This window comes from Eptesicus fuscus, chromosome 23 (assembly GCF_027574615.1).
Source record: "Eptesicus fuscus isolate TK198812 chromosome 23, DD_ASM_mEF_20220401, whole genome shotgun sequence".
Lineage (NCBI taxonomy): Eukaryota > Metazoa > Chordata > Mammalia > Chiroptera > Vespertilionidae > Eptesicus > Eptesicus fuscus.
The window spans coordinates 10944900-10961146 of NC_072495.1; the positions used below are offsets into that span (position 1 = coordinate 10944900).

General features: G+C 48.3%; 1 protein-coding gene across 3 annotated transcripts; it reads right to left on the reverse strand.

Moving 5' to 3' along the window:
* Positions 1 to 1175: 1175 nt before the first annotated feature.
* MORN3 (MORN repeat containing 3) lies at positions 1176 to 8064 on the reverse strand. Of its 3 annotated transcripts, none has more exons than XM_028147176.2 (7): positions 7718 to 8064; positions 5080 to 5237; positions 3392 to 3551; positions 2205 to 2389; positions 1850 to 1938; positions 1660 to 1688; positions 1176 to 1445 (listed from the first exon to the last, which is right to left on the reverse strand). In XM_028147176.2, the coding sequence occupies exons 1-7, from the start codon at positions 7860 to 7862 to the stop codon at positions 1366 to 1368; spliced, it is 846 nt and encodes a 281-aa protein (XP_028002977.1). In that variant the 5' UTR covers positions 7863 to 8064; the 3' UTR covers positions 1176 to 1365. The 3 variants fall into 3 exon arrangements, with proteins under 3 accessions (XP_028002977.1, XP_028002976.1, XP_028002974.1); XM_028147175.2 differs by having other exon boundaries at positions 1660 to 1685; positions 1844 to 1938; XM_028147173.2 differs by having other exon boundaries at positions 1844 to 1938; positions 7718 to 8062.
* Positions 8065 to 16247: the final 8183 nt, after the last annotated feature.

The window sequence follows — 16247 nt, forward strand, 5'->3', positions numbered from 1 at the left end:
GGAAGAGGACACAGGTAAAGCTGTCAGCATAGGACCTGGCACCCAAGTGGGCGCTCTATCTGTTCATTCTGTGCCCCAAGGCTGCCAGGCTCAGCTTCCTGGTGTCAGAGGTACCATGCCTTGGGTCAGGCCGCCCTGTTTATGATATAGAGGCAGAGAGAACCTCGACAGTGCTGGTGAACATTTATTGAGCCTTTACTATGTGCCAGGTGCTTGGTGAGGCCTTTACAAACATCATGGTATTTCAGGGCTGCACTGTTGATGGGCTGAATCATTCTTTTGTAGAGTTTACACTGTAGCATGTTTAGCAGGATCCCCAGTCTCTACCCATTAAGTGCCAGTAGCATTCTTGCCAGTTCTCACAACCAAAATGTTTCAGGATGTGCCAAATGTCCCCGGAGAAGGAGATGGGCTGCCCTATTTGATCCTCACAGTAACCACAGCAGCCCTAGGTGGTAAGTACCGTTATTTCCCATATTAGAGAAGAGGAAACCTAGAGAACAGAGAGATTGGGTGATGTGCCCAAGAACACACAGCTAATAAATCACGCTGGATTCACACCCAGGCAATCTGACTGCAGAGCTCACGTTCCTACTCATTATGTAAGAGTCTTTCTTATCGCGAAGGAATGTTGTCTAGATTAGTGATGCAAAGCCCTTCCCAGATATCTGCTTCACAATTAACCTCAATATATGCTATTCATTATGGTTACATCTGTTAGCAAATCCTCACAATACTCCTGTGAGATCTCTTAAGTCCCATTTTATGGCTGAAGCCTGGAGGTCCCTGGCTAAGGGTCACAAATCCAGTACGTCGGGAATTCTGCTGTACATTGAAGTCACCTGGGGAAGCTTTTGAAGGCCCGGGCCTCACCCCAGACAGACGAGAAACTGGGCGTGGAATGTGGCTGTCTATAGCTTTTAAAGCTCCCACAGGATCCCCAAGTCCAGGCCAAGAAGCTGGGTCAGGTTTAACCCCAAATCTTAGTGACCAATGTGAACAGACGCAGGCTTTCTCCTCTCTGGAGCATCTCAGAGCTCAGAGGCTGGGAGACGCCTCTTCTCCCTCCCCTCTAGGGTCAACCCATGCAGGCCAGAGCCCTCTTCCCTCTTCTCTACCTGATATCCCTCCTGTGGCTCTGCTGCCCCCCAAACCTCACATCACAGGCCCAGGCGAATGCCACCACGTTCTCCTTTATTCTCATGCACTCAGGGATAGGGGCCTAGAATAAAAGCTGTAACAGGAGGGCCCCCAAGGCCAACTGGGCAGAGAAGCACTGGCCCCTATTGACAAAGGATGATCCAGTGCTGGGAGAATGAGGTGCTCTCTGAGGATGCCAAGGGTGTGCCCGGCGGGAGTCACCACTCACTCCTCCAGTGGGAGCTGCACCGGTTTGAGCAGTTGGATGATGCGGACTTGGTTTTCTTCTGAAGCTCTGGTAGTCTCTGCAGGGGCAAAGCGGTGGTGGGAGCTGGTGTTTCAAAGACACTGTACCAGTGCCCTCTCCTCCAACCTAATACCCACAGCAGGAGGGGCAAGGACTGGAATGGACTGGTCTTCAATGAAATGGGTTTTGAAGGGGAGGAACCCCTCCCCCAAAGGAGACTCCAGGAGCTGCCTCACCCACATTGAGGGTGACAGGTGTGCCCACCCTCTCACCTGGCATCGGTCTCCTTGTTTTTCCTCTTCTTTTTTAAAAAAAGATGTTTTTATTGATTTCAGAAAGAGGAAAGGAGAGGGAGAGAAACATTAATGAGAATCATTGATCAGCTGCCTCCTGCATGCCCCCTACTGGGGATCGAGCCTGCAACCCGGGGCATGTGCTTAGACTGGGGAATCTGACCGTGACCTCCTGGTTCCTGAGTCACTGGGCTCCTCTTTCTTCTTGAACATGGCCAAGGCTTCCTCCAGCACACCATCGGGATCTACAATTTTGACCTGGGGGGAAACAGCAGGGATGGGTTTGAGGAGCATAGAAGTCCCAGGGTGCCAGTTTTATGAGGTGCTGCCTGCTTTTGGGGGTGCTGTCTGCCTTGTGAGGTGCTACCTGCCTCCCTGGAGATACCCAGACTGAAAACAAAATCTTGTCTGTTCCCTGGTTAGACTGGGCTGGATCAGGCCAGGTTGGGTGTGGTTGGGGGTGGTGGTGCTGTTTTCTGTCTCTGTCTGGGTGTGGTCACAGGGCCCTGATGAGAGCTGCCCACCTGAGGAATGGGGAACTGAGTAGGCTCAGGAGCCTCATCTCGGCCAAAGTCAATCATTGTGCCACACTTGGCTATGTTGTCCACCCAGAAGCCTTCAAATAGCTGACCGTGGTCCAGGTAGAAGAAACGCCCCGGCCCGTTCTTCAAGCCTCCCTGCCAGTAGCCCTCATAGCGGTTCCCATTCTCTGGAAGAAAGGGCAGGGAGGTGTGGGTGCTGGGCAGAGCATGCCTGGCTGGCCTTCTGCCACTCCAGGCTAGGCACCAGGCCCACCAGGAAGCCAGAACAAAACTAAGTTGATTAGAGTGAGCTGGGCTGGTAGATGGGGTGGGGTCTGGGACAACTGACCTATAAACATCAGAGCCCTGGGGTGTCAGTGACTTCCAGAATCAGACCTGTTTCACATCTTGCCTCCACTACTTACTTGAACAAGCCACATGGTTTCCTACTTGTAAAAAAAAATATTGCTATAATATGAATCGGTAATGTTTTTTCAGCACTTACTCTGTACCTGGTTCCTTGCCTGTTTCTGACGTCACTCCTCACAAACAATTCTATGAAGGATGAAGGACTCCATTTTACAGATGGAGCTTGCAAAGCTCAAGGAGTTTGATTGACTTGCTCAAGGTCACAGAGCTAGGAAGTGACAGAGGCAAGATTTAAAACCAAGGCCTGTTCATCCCAGGAGTCCATGTTCTTCATTGGGAGTCAATTCAACTTCTCATCTGATGGTGGTGAATTTAAGGGGAATTCCTTAGCACTTTTCGATGTCACAACTGCATGACCTTGATCAAGTAACTTAACTTCTCTGTGCCTCCTTTTATTTATAGAGTCAGGATAAGAGTACCTGTCATTATAGAATTGTGGTGAAAATGAAATTATTTCAGTACTGTACAAGTGTAGCTATGATTGTTATGACCATAAGAAAATGTCTTAATTGCTCATATTTATTGTTAGGCTCTCCTTTTAGAGTATTAAGCTCCCTGAGGGCAGGGATCTGGTCCCGTCATGCACCTTAACCCACACTGGCGTGGCGCTTTGGGGCTTTGCAGGGGCGTGGCCTGATGGGGTCTGGGTTACACAGGACCCAGAGGAATGCGGCCCTGAGGGCTCGGGCGGGGCCTGGTGACCAGATCGGGGCGTGGTCACATGGGCGTGACCAGTTGGCGGGGCGGGGCGGGGCACTCACTCAGGCGCAGCATGCCCTCCCCGTCCGGCTTGTCGTTCCACCATTGGCCCTCGTAGATGTCACCGTTGCTGTAGTACATGCGGCCCCACCCGCTGCGCTGGTCGCTACACCACTCACCTTCGTAATACTCTTCGGGCCCGTAAAACTGGATCCCATAGCCCTGAAAGCACGAAGGTGTCCCTGTTCACGACGCTCCCCACCATCCTCTCTGGCACCCAAACCACGCACGCCCCTGGGCTTCTTCCTTCCTTGCTCTCTGAGCCCTACATCCTGTATGGAAAAATCTCTCCAGGCTGTCCATGTCCCTCTGTCCCTCCGCTACCGCCTTTATGCAGCCCAAGGTCTTTTCTCCCCTCCTCACTCTCCCCTTCCTCCACTCTCCCATTCTCCCTGCCCTCGTGCATCCAACGTACAGCAACTAGAAGGATCTTTACGTCTCCCATCTGATTATCTTTGCCCCAACTCTGACTTGATCCTATTAAAAGTCACAGATGCCTCTGAACATCAGATCAAAGCTATGGATTTTCCTCCCAGGTAACATGAATATCAACACCACACTTAGCATTCAATCACAGAATCGTGGACTTCCTGCAGGTCGCATCTAAGGAGGCTGGGTTAAGCCTCCCTCCAAATCCTGATCAAGGCCCTCACCTCCCTCCCTCCCCTTAACTCCCACCCCTGTGGGCACACACACCTTGCTGACATATCCTTCCTTTCCTTACTTCTGCCTCCTTTGCTACTTCCCCTTCTCCTTTATTTCTCCCTGGTTAACTCTTTGCTTTGTGTGTGTGTGTGTGTGTGTGTGTGTGTGTGTGTGTGTGTGTGTCAACTCCTACAGGAAGTCTCCGGTGAATGCTCCATGATGTTCCTCTGGACTCCTTGTGCAAAGCTCTATCCTAACACTTCTCTCATCACTGGCCAATAAACAATTTGAAAGCAGAGATCAAGAAATCCTGGGCTCTACCATTTGCCAGCAGTGTGACCCTGAGCAAGGCACTTCACCTCTGAGCTCGTTTCCTCATCAGGAAAATGGGGATGATGATGATGATGATGATAGAGTTAACTTAAGTACCATATCATTTTCCAGGACTGCAGTAGCAGTTGTTCAATAGCAATAATATATTTTTATCTGTTTCCATGGCCTATGGTGAGGATATTGATGTTTATGGGTGAGAACATGGCTCTGGCTGGCTTTTACCCCTGGTAAGTGGGACCTTCCTCTCTTGTCAGATGACTAAGGGTGTGACCTCAGCTTTCTTGCTCCTACTCTTCCTACCCTCTTCTTATCCTGGCCCAACAGAAGGGGGATTCTCAGAAAGGGCCGTCCAGGGAAAAGAAAGCCAGGAAATGAGTGGGGGAGAAGGAGGAGGGGATTTCTCCCCCACCCACCAGCCCATAGCCTGGCTGGCTTCTTGTAGCCACAGGATTTCACGGGCTCCTCCCTGGGTCTCTCCTCTGCCTTCCTGTTTCCTGGGTTTTGTTCTGAGAAGCCTTAAGGAGTCCCCCACCCCTTCCTTCTCCTACCCACACAGTACCCCTTTTCCTCCTCAAATCCATCCGCCCCCTTTTCTCCCAGGCCTCTCTGGCTCCTCCCCCTACACACACACACACACACACACACACACACACACACACAGAGCATGCTTTCAGCCTGGCCCACATCCCAGGGCATGATGGGAACCACTCACCGATTTCTTATCGCCTTTCCACCAGCCCGAATATACTCTCCTGTACTTTCCTTTCTCTTTGTCAGGACGGCTGAGGGTGCCATAGCCATCTCGCTTCCCAAACTTCCAGTCCCCCTCATAGATGGTTCCTTTCTTCTTCCAGACCTGTGTTCCTTTTCCTGATGACATACAGATGGGCCAACACTGAAGACATGGCCATCATGGGGCTGGAGGGCAGTTGCTGGGTCTGCCTGGGCCTCAGGGGCCCCTACACTTGGTGATTCTGGGGGACTGGGACAGGGTCTGTGCCTCGTCCCTAGACCACCAGCGCCCAGGAAAACCCCCAGAAAGTTCCATTTCTACAAACGTTGGTTCTCCAGCCCTTTGCCTGGAAGCCAGATTGACATAGCAAACCCCAAGTAACAACTGGCCCCTCCAGGATTTCAGTCTCATCTCTTTAATAATACAGAATGGATAAGCCAGCTGGCCGGGGTTTTGTGAACAAAAAGGGGCTACCTTGGCAAGCCTGGCAAACTCCATAGCTAGAAGTAACCTCAAGAGATGTTTCAATCATTAAAAAAAAAACAAAAAAAAACTGAGTAAGTTATCTTGGGAAGTCACGTCTGAAGGTCTATGTGATAGATAATTCTCTACCTTGAACAAGCCCTGTCCATTGTTTTTGTGCATCTAGAAAAGCATATTTAAAATACCAAAATGATCTTCAGAACCCAGTATGGGGCAAGACAACTCCAACATTCTTCATTATTATCTTTGCCAACATACCTCTGTAAACTATGTGTGTGAAATATTAACTCTCCTGTAACCACCAATGTAAAAAAAAAAAAGTATGTATTTCTCTATTTTACTTTTTATCCAATTCTAGAGATTTCCCTGCTTTGCTTTCTCTTTAATCTGCCACCTGTGGATTTCATGTGCCCGCCTTATATAAAATAAGCTGCAAATCTGCCATTCTCAGAAGCATTATCTCAATTCCTTGAGATTTTGCTTCCAGGACTAACCTCAAAACCCTTGTCTCAAAATAAACTTTAAAAACCTTTCTTTAGGTTTGGGATTTTTTTTTAAAAAAAGTATGTTTTTATTGGTGTTAGAGAGAAAGGGAGAGGGAGAAAGAAATAGAAACATCGATGAGAAAGTTCGATTGGCTGCCTCCTGCACGCCCCTTTCTGGGGATTGAGCCCAAAACCCTGGGCATGTGCCTTGACTGGGATGGAGCCTGCAACCTCCTGGTGCATGGTCGATGCTCAACCACTGAACCACACTGGCTGGACAGGTCTGAGATTTTTTTCATGGACAGTTTCTGGAAAATGTTCTGCATATTTCACTAGTTCTCCTGAACACGTGTGGAGACCCATCACCTACTACTCCAACCCCTTCTGTGTCCTCCACTCCCACCGTTCAGACTGCCCTCCAACTGCTATGGCCTCCATACTGTTCCTGGAACCCACCAGGTATACTTCTGTCTCAAGACCTTTGCACCTGCTTGTTCCCTGGCCTGGAATGCTCTTCCCCAAATATTCACTCACTCCCTACCTCTTGCAAGTCTTTGCTCAAATCTCATTTTCTCAATGAGGCCTACCCTGACTATCCTGTTTAAAATTACAAGCCTCACCTGGCCAGTGTGGCTCAGTAGTTGAGCATCAACCCATGAACCAAGAGGTCACGGTTCCATTCCCAGTCAGGGCACATGCCCAGTTGTGGGCTCGATCCCCAGTAGGGGGTGTGCAGGAGGCAGCCGATGGAGATGGATGACGTTTCTCATCCATATTTCTCTCTCTCTTCCTATCTCTGTAAAAACCAATAAAAACTTATTTTAAAAATAAAATTATAAGCCTCTTCATACACCCTTTCCCTTTTGCACAGACCTTGGGCTACATGGTTGATAGATGTCATCTCTTATCTTCACAGATAAGCTTTATTCCCATTTTACTGGTGAGGGAACTGAGGTCCAGAATGGCATGGTGGTCACTCAAGGTCATAGTTGGTGGAACTAAGATTCTCACCTAGGTTTATAGACTCCACCTCATTCAATGCAGGTAAGGGGGAGAAAAGAGGGGTTAAGAATCTGAAATTGCAAGACTGGAATGAAAAGTCATGCCACTTTTTAAAATGAAAACTTTTTTTTTGCCTTCAGGTCTTCATTTGTATCACAGGACTCCTGTGCCCCCCCTGCTGGTTAGACCCAGAGCCCAATGCAGTTAAAGCCTGAGCCCCAGCTACTTGAGGGGAGGGAGGGGTCCTCCCTTACCACCTGTTGCTCAGAATCCACATCAGGGCTCAGTTTGAAGACCAGCATCCCAATTGCAAGCTGATTTCCGGCCTCTGCCTTTTCCGCCCGCTAGCCAGCCAGCCGAAGGCTTAGCCCAGGTCTCGAAGGGTGGGACAGAGCCGGTGTCTCCTGAGCCCCAGCTGTGCCTGGGGCTGGTGTCTCAAGACAGCTTTGGGCCCTGCTGGTCCCTGAGACTTTCTCGCAGCTGAAGTCAGGGCTGAGTTCCTTTCCATGTGGAGGTCCCTGGCTGGTCCAGGTCAGCATTTACCCCTTGGAGGAGCCTCAGGGACATATCTTATGTCCCCCATGAGTTCTGTACCCCGTTTCCTTGGCTCAGACCCCCGCCCCCTGAGCCCCTGAGCCCCTACTCACCATGTTTCATGTTGTCCTTCCACTCGCCCACGTAGCGGTCACCGTTGACAGCATACACCTGGTGTCTCAGTCCATTCTTCTGGGCCTTTTGGTCGCGTTCCTTCCACGGGGGCTGTGACTTGGGTGGGCACTTGGAGATAGGCATGTTGGCTGCTTCAGCGGGGCCAGCGGGTGCTGGCAAAGGGTTAGGGACATCAGGGGCTCAGTGTGCCTCGAGCTACGCCAGGGCTCTGGGGCTTCCCCGGGAGGCACGGTCTGAGCTCAGGTGGGGTGAATCATGTGTGTCCTGAGTCCCTGGGGCAGATGAGTTGCCCTTGGAGGGGATTCTTTTGTGCCGGACTGACCCTCAGCTGTCTCCTCCCTTGCTTCTCCAGGGGCCCTCCTGGGGGGAGGGGGAGGGGTCTGATGGCACAATTACTTGGGAACCCAGGGAAACCAGTAGAGCAGTTGGGTTTGTGATGACATCGGAAAGAAGCTGTCCGTGGGCCGGAGGTGATGGTCACAGTATGACCAGTCCAGAGTGGATGCTGGCCCTTAAGGCTAGAAGTTGGCCCGGGAGGGCTTAGGGGACCGTTCAAGAGACACCGCCCGGTCCCACCTGCGTCCTCTCCCCGGCGCTCACCTGCCGGCGGAGCCTGGATCCGGAGTCCCCGGGCGGGATGCGGTGTCACAGCCTCCGCCTCAATCGCAGCCGGCAGAGCGCGCTCCGGTGTCCCAGGCCCGGCCGGGGTCGCTATGGCAACGTGGGGCTACAGCACAGCCCGCGGGCAGAGCCCGCCCCTTCCTGCTGGGCCGCGCGAGGGGGGGGGCGGTTCAGGTCCTCCGCGGCTGGGGACGGAGGTCTTGGGGCCTGTGGAGGTCGGGTGCCGGCAGGTGCACCCGCCTGGCGGCCGCAGGTGTGCAGGGGCGGGAGGAGGGGGTGTCACGGTGCGCCCCGGCAGGTTACTGCCCTTCCCATGCCTGCTCCTCTCCTGCCTGGGGTTCCCCGAGCACATACAAGGCCGGAGACAGGCAGGAAGGGGTTAAAGGCGGTTCTGCCAAGATACAGTGGCCGAAGGACTGAGGGAAAACCCAGGCCACGCGGGTTCTTAGTCTCGTGGGGGTTTGCTAGCCGCCGCTGAGAATCCGACGGAGGTTTTAGAGCCCCTCCAACCCTGGAAGATGCGTACATGTTACTTGGGCACAGGTAGGCCCCAGTCACTCAGCTCACATCCTTTTCCTGGCCCCCCCCCTCCCCACCCCCCTATCTCCCGCCCCATCACTCAGAGTAAAAGCCACACCCTAGTGAAAGCCCTGCTGCATCTGCCCACCTCCCTCCCTTTCCTCTCTGATGTTGTCCCCTACTCAGTGCACCCTCTCCCTCTGCTCCAGCCCCACACACTTGCTTCCTGGAACATTCCCCCCCACACACACACACACACACATGTTCCTGCCTCAGGGCCTTTGCCTCGTCTGTGTCCTCAGCCAAGACTTCTTTGCCTCCAGATAGCAGCCTGGCCAGAGACCCAGCGGCTTCTTCTTCCATCTGCAGTTCTGAGCTCCTGCAGCCACTCCACTGTTCGGGCAAAGAACTGGACGAGTCTGGAAACTGACACCCCTGCAGCGTGTCCCATAGAAAGAGATTGATTGACACTTGAGTCTGAAGGCCCCGACTTCAAGACTGATGGAACTTGGGTGTAATTTTTTCTTTTTGTGATTTGTTTTTTGTTTATTGTGACTATATACATATATATATATATAACCATTTTAATTATTTTTAAGGGTACAGCTCAGTGGTATTAAGTACATTCACAATAGTGTGCTATCATTCACACTATCCCTTTCCAGAACATTTCATCATCCCAAACTAAAATCCTTTTTAAATATATATATATTTTTTATTGATTTCAGAGAGGAAGGGAGAGGGAGAGAGAGAGAGAAACATCAATGATGAGAGAGAATCATTGATTGGCTACCTCATGCACGCCCCTCCCTGGGGATCCATCCCACAACCCAGGCATGTGCCCTCCTGGCTCATAGGTCGAGGCTCAACCACTGAGCCACGCTGGCCAGGCCCAAACTAAAATTCTTGTCCCCATTAAACAACAGCTTCCCATTCCTCTCTCCCCCAGCTCCTGGTCACCTCTGTTCTACTTTGTCTTAACAAATAAACCTATTCTGGGTGCCTGGTTTCACTGATTTCATACAGTATTTGTTGAAGTGTCATTTTTGCTCCAGTGGATGCTCCTTCATTGCTTTGCTCTTCACTCCGGGTGGAAGGAGAATTTTGCTCTGATTTCCACACTTTCCACATCATTTATAGTTAATTTGCTGAGTGTGTGCCTCTCCCTCAGTGGATAGTAATTAATGGACACAGAACTCGCACAATGTATCTTCTTGCTTCCTCCAAGGGTCTTTGGGTTGCAAGTAGAGACACCATCTCATACGATCCAATAAAGGAAATTTATTAAGGATACAAGTGTTTGGAAAGCTGTCAACAGCAGAGCAATCATCCCCCTCTATCTCTATCTCTATTTCTATCTCTATCTCATCTCTCTCTCCTTCATTGTTCTCATATTCATGGTGCAAAATGGCTGCCTCTGATATCACTCACCGAAATTAGTTGGCTCTTTCTGAATTACAATCCCTAAATCCGGAGTAGCCTAGCTAAGGTCCAAAGTTGCCCCTGGCCAGTCATGCTGCTGACACTCTGTGACACTCCTCAAGACATTTGCCTCTCCTCCTTAGGTACCTGGCCAGCATGCCCAGCCAAGTAGGTCACACTGTCCCTTGGCTCATGGCTTTGTCCAGAGCTGCCCTGCTGCCTGGTGAATGGCGCCTCGTGGCCTAAAATCGTCTCTTTCTTAGGCCAGGCAAGAGACACAGTCACAAGCCTCGGAGCCACTATTGCAAAGAGTCCTTTCACCGCCCCTAGGTAGACCCTGGTTCAGGGAAAGACAGGACTGTCCCCTAGAGAAGAATTTGGGGCAGGCGAAGGCTTATCTGCAGGCCAGCTGGAAGGGCAAGTCACAAATCTTTGAGATTATTTTTCTTCTCGAGTCAGAATCTGCTACCATTATTCACAAACTCCTGAGTAGTTGCTGTGGACTGGCAACTGCCCAGTACTGAAGTGTCAGGAGCACCAAGCTTGAAGGCCCCTGTCCTAACTACTCTTTTGATAATTACTTGCCAGGTTTGAATGACTAGAATTTGGCTGGGTTCTTCTCAGGGGCCTTGTTTGCAGGTTGGGTGAAGGGGTTCTCCTGTGTATCAGTCAAAAGATGAATGGAGAAACACAATGTGGTCTATCCATACAATGGAATATTATTCAGCCATAAAAAGGAATGAAATAGAGATGTATGCTACAGCATGAATACACTGTGAAAACATGCTAAGTGAAAGAAGCCAGACACAAAAGGCCACATTTTTATATGATTACTCTTATAGGAGATATCCAGAAAAGGCAAATCTTTAGAGACAGGAAATAAATTAGTGGTTGCTTGGAGAGGAGGACAGGGAGGAGTTAGGAAGGGTATAGGCAGAGAGTTTCTTTTTGCAGTGATGAACATATTTTAAAACTGACTGTGGTGATGGTTGCACAACTCTGTGAACAGACTAGAAATTGAATTGTGCACTTTAAAGGAATGAATGTGTGGTATGTGAATTCTCGCAGTGAAGCCTTCAAGTCTCTGATGCAGAATGAGCGCCCTCTAGGGGCTCTCAGATGTCCAAAGCTAGTCAGAGCCCACTTCTATTTTTGGAGACTTCGCTTAAATAAAAATCAGAAAAATGTATTTTTTTAAATTGATTTCAGAGAGGAAGGGATATATATATATATATATATACACATATCAATGATGAAAGGGAATCATTGATTGGTTGTCTCCTGCACAGCTCCCACTGGGGATCGAGCCTGCAACCCAGGCATGTGCCCTTGACCGGAATCGAACCTGGAACCGTTCAGTCTGCAGGCCAACGCTCTATCCCCTGAGCCAAAAACGCCTAAAGAGTGTAACACAAAGTGTGGCAAATATAGTTTAAATTTTCATTGAATGTAAAATACACATAGAAAATTGGAAATATTATCGGTGTATATAGCTTGATAGATATTTGCAAACTGAACACACCCTTGTCTGGGACTGTCTCATTGGGAACCACACCAAAAATCTATATTTGAGTCCCTTCATATTTATAAGGCCACTTCAGAATGACTATGCACACCCCCTTTTAACCCTCCTTTCTCTTCTTCTTTCCTAATCTCTAGGGTTATGCCATCAGTAAGGTAGCTATTTAATATTTAAATTTAGTAAAACCGCCCAGCCGGCATAGCTCAGTGGTTGAGTGTCAACCTATGAACCAGGAGGTCACGGTTCTATTGCCAGTCAGGGCACATGACTGGGTGGGTTGTGAGCTTTATCCCCAGTGGAGGGTGTGCAGGAGGCAGCTGATCACTGATTCTCTCTCATCATTGATGTTTCTATCTCTCCCTCCCTCTCCCTTCCTCTTTGAAATCAATTTAAAAAATATTAAAAATAAATAAATTTAATGAAACCAAAATTCAATTCCTCAGTCACACTAGCCAGGTTCCAAGTATTCAGTAGACACATGTAGTACTGGCTCCCATAGGAACAGCGAGATACAAATTATTTCCTTTATCATAACAAATTCTACTGGACACATTGCTTCTTTTTTATTTTTTACAATATATTTTTATTTTTCAAAAAATATTTTTATTGATTTCAGAGAGGATTTCAGTCTGCAGGCTGATGCTCTATCCACTGAATCAAACCCACTAGAGGGACACACTGCTTCTGAGACCTCTGTCCTCTAGTCCCTATCCCTTCCGTAGGAATGTTTCCTCTTAATTTTCTCTCTTCACCCCAATCCTCTTTTTTTTCTCTTTTAATTGGTCAGAAAAATGTTATGTCAGAACCTAACATAATGTCTACAGGGATAAGCCAGTGGAAATTACAGTGTTTGAAAATAGTTGTTAGGCAAAGAAATACAGATAATAAACCATCCGAAGGAAAAATGCAGAGCCTCACTAGCAATTAAAGGATGTTGAAGTAACCCTGCCATACCATTACATACTGTCTAGACAAGGAAAAATGTGTAAAACGAAGGGCTGTGATATTGACAACACTGTGGGGAAATAGGCACTGTTACACACTGCTAGCCACCCTGGTAATTAAGCATTTCCTCCTGAAGTATCATCTGGAACTATGTTACAGGAACTATAAACCATTTTTTGATTAAATAATTTCACTTCATGACTACTTTTTATTTAATAGATAGATGGTGTGAGGCATAGTATTGGTAACCTACATACTTTAAAAATATATATACTTTTTGCAATAATCCTTTGAGGTAGGTAGGAACCTTATCAGCATTTTAAAAATCAGCAAACTCATAAAACAGCCACAGGGATGTAAAGTACAGCATAGGAAATACAGTCAGTAATCCTTTATAATAAAAGTCTAATATGTTAAGTGTCCAGTCAACCGGTCGGCTGTTCAAACAAAGTGTAATATGCTAATGATATGCTAAGGTCACTCAACCACTCGCTATGACATGCATTGACCACCAGCAGACAGACACTCCAACCGGTAAGTTAGCTTGCTGCTGGGGTCTGGCCAATGGGGACTGAGCGAGATAGGCCGGAAACGCCTTGGAGCCCTCTTGTGGTCCCTCCTGGGCTGGCCAACCTCCCGTGTCCCTCCCGGGGTTAGTGCACTGGTGGGGTCCCTCAGCCTGGCTTGCACCCTCTCGCAATCCGGGGGATGTCAGAGAGCCGGTTTCGGCCCAATCCTGCAGGCCAGGCCGAGGGACCCCACTGGTGCACGAACCAGGCCTCTAGTATTGTAATAACTATGTATGATGCCAGGTGGACACTAGACTTATCGGGGGATCACTTCGTAAGTTATATAAATGTCTAACTGCTATGTTGTATACCTGAAAGTAATATAAAATAATTCTGAATGTCAACTGTAACTGAAAACAAATTTTATTTTAAACAATTAGCAAACTCTTAGGTTCACAGATTTGATAGTACCATATCTGGAGTAAAAGAGCATGGAAGTGGCGGAATCAGGATTCAATTTCAAGCCTCTTGACCTAGGAAGACCTGCCCAGAACACCACTTTGCCTCCCATTTCAAATTATTGTCGCCAAAGGAATGGTACAACTGGGGCAAGGGGAGAAATTTATGCAAAAATAATGTAATTATTGCAATGATCACAAAAGGAACAATTGGAAAAGGCACACAAGTTGGGCCTGGCACGTAGTGGGCTCTCAAGAAGTGCTTACTTTTTTTTAAAGAAATGCTTAATTTTCAAAAAGTTATTCTTTGAAAAAGGGGTCTGGCCCTTTAAAAGTCAGAGGCAGGTGAGGAGAGGAAGGAGGCGGGTTCTGATGCTGACGTAAAAGCTTCTTGCTTCATTTACAGGAGCATGCGTAAAGTCGCCCCTTGTTCTTTCGCAGCGTTCCTGTCCCTAGTGCGCGTGCGCCGCCGGAACCCTGAGGCGTGTCTGGGCCCCGCCTTCCTATTTAGGTGGGTGGAGACAGTCGCGTGAGTTTGGTGGACCTGCATTCTCCCGCGCATTACCCAGCCACGCCCCTTTTGCACATGCGCAAAGGTCGAGAGATCGATGCAGGGTTCCTGGAGTTGCGCTTGCGCTCTGGGAGCCCCTAGCCGGAAGTGGGCGGGATCATGTTCCAAAGAGGAAAGGGCGGAGGGAGGAAACCTGGCAAAGGTAAGTGTACCTGAATGGAAAGCTGAATTTAGGAGTTGACCCAAACGCCCTGCCGTAAAATTACTAAACCTAGAAATGTAAAGACCAGAATATGAACACTGAGAACTTCCACATTTAAAAAGTTTTGCAAGCCTGGCCAGTGTGGCTCGGTGGATTGAGTGTCGTCGCGAGGTCACCGGTTGGGTTCCGGCCAGGGCACATGCTGGGGTTTCAATGGATGTTTCCTCTCTCATCGATGATTATTCTTCTCCCTTCTCTCTCTCTCAAATAAATAAAAACATTTTTAAAGTTTTACAAAGTTATTCTTGTTTACATATGTGTTAAAGGTTTTAGTGGAGGGAAGCTTTTCCTCAAGTTTTCTTTTCCCCCATGAATTCTTACATTTCTAGAAGACTTCAAGACTCAATAAAGAGCCCCAGCCGGTTTGGCTCAGTGGATAGAGTGTCCGCCTGTGGACAGAAAGGTCCCCGGTTTCATTCTGGTGCCCAGGTTTCGGGCTTGGATCCCCAGTAAGGGGCGTGCAGGAGGCAGCCGATCAATGATTCTCTCACCATTGATGTTTCTCTCTCTCCCTCTCTTTTCTTCTCTGAAATCAATAAAAATATATTTTTAAAAAAGACTCAATAAAGAAACATTTGAATGCCTCCTAAGTGCCCAGGTTGAAAACAAGTATTATATAAAAAAGGTAATAAGAGGACAGGTGCTTGCCCACAGAAACATGTAGTCAGAAAACCGTTAGGAAGATCTGTTATCTAAGGGCCAGAAAAAGAAACAAGTCTGCACAGAGTTAAGGGTGATTTTGTGTCATCTATAATAAAAGCGTAATATGCTAATTAGACCAGACGTACTTCCAGATGACCTTCTGGACCAAGCCGGGGCTTCGAGGGAAGCCCAGGTCCCTGGTGTCAGAGGGAAGCCGGTGCCGGCAACTGGGGGAAGGAAGGCCTACTCTTGTACGAATTTTCGTGCATCAGGCCTCTAGTAAATTTATAAATGTTTTGGAAGCCCCTCAGTTCAACTCATCTTTATTCCATAAATATTTGTGGAAAGCATATACAGACATATGTGTATGTGTATGTATATTCAAAGATGAATTATAATTCAGCCTCTGCCCTTGAAGAGTTCTCACTGGGAGGAAGGTGTAGGAGTAGCCCAGACAAGGTCTTGGAGATGCAATGATAGTAAAGTGTATAGACTCTGGAGACTGCCTTGACTAAAATGGAAGGATGACCTCAAATAACATAAGAAAGCACATCCTAAATTATAGTGTGGTAGACAGGGAGTGAGGAGGTCTGCATGCCAAGCTGAGGAAGTTTGGATCCAAATCCAGTGACCAGAACCATTGTGTGTGTGTTTTTTAATATATTTTTATTTATTTCAGAGAGGAAGAGAGAAATAGAAACATCAATGATGAGAGAGAATCATTGACTGGCTGCCTCCTGCACGTCCCCTACTGGGGATGGAGTCTGAAACCCAGGCATGTACCCTGGATTAGATTCGAACCTGGGACCTTTCAGTCTGCAGGCTGACGCTCTGTCCATTGAGCCAAACCGGCCAGGGCGCATTGTGTTTTCTTGAACTTGCTTTGATGGCAGGGGATGAGGCAGAGGTGACTTTTTTACCGTGGTGATCTGGTTAAACAGGGAGAAGTTGGGGAAACCAAGAAAGTCTTAAGCAGGTGGGCAAAAAACCTCCATGCCAAGAGTTATATCCTAATTAAGGACCTAAAACACTGAAAGGAAAGGAAAGGTGATTCTTGGGTGTCCTGAGAAAGTTGCTGGAACCTTCTGTAGAGCTAA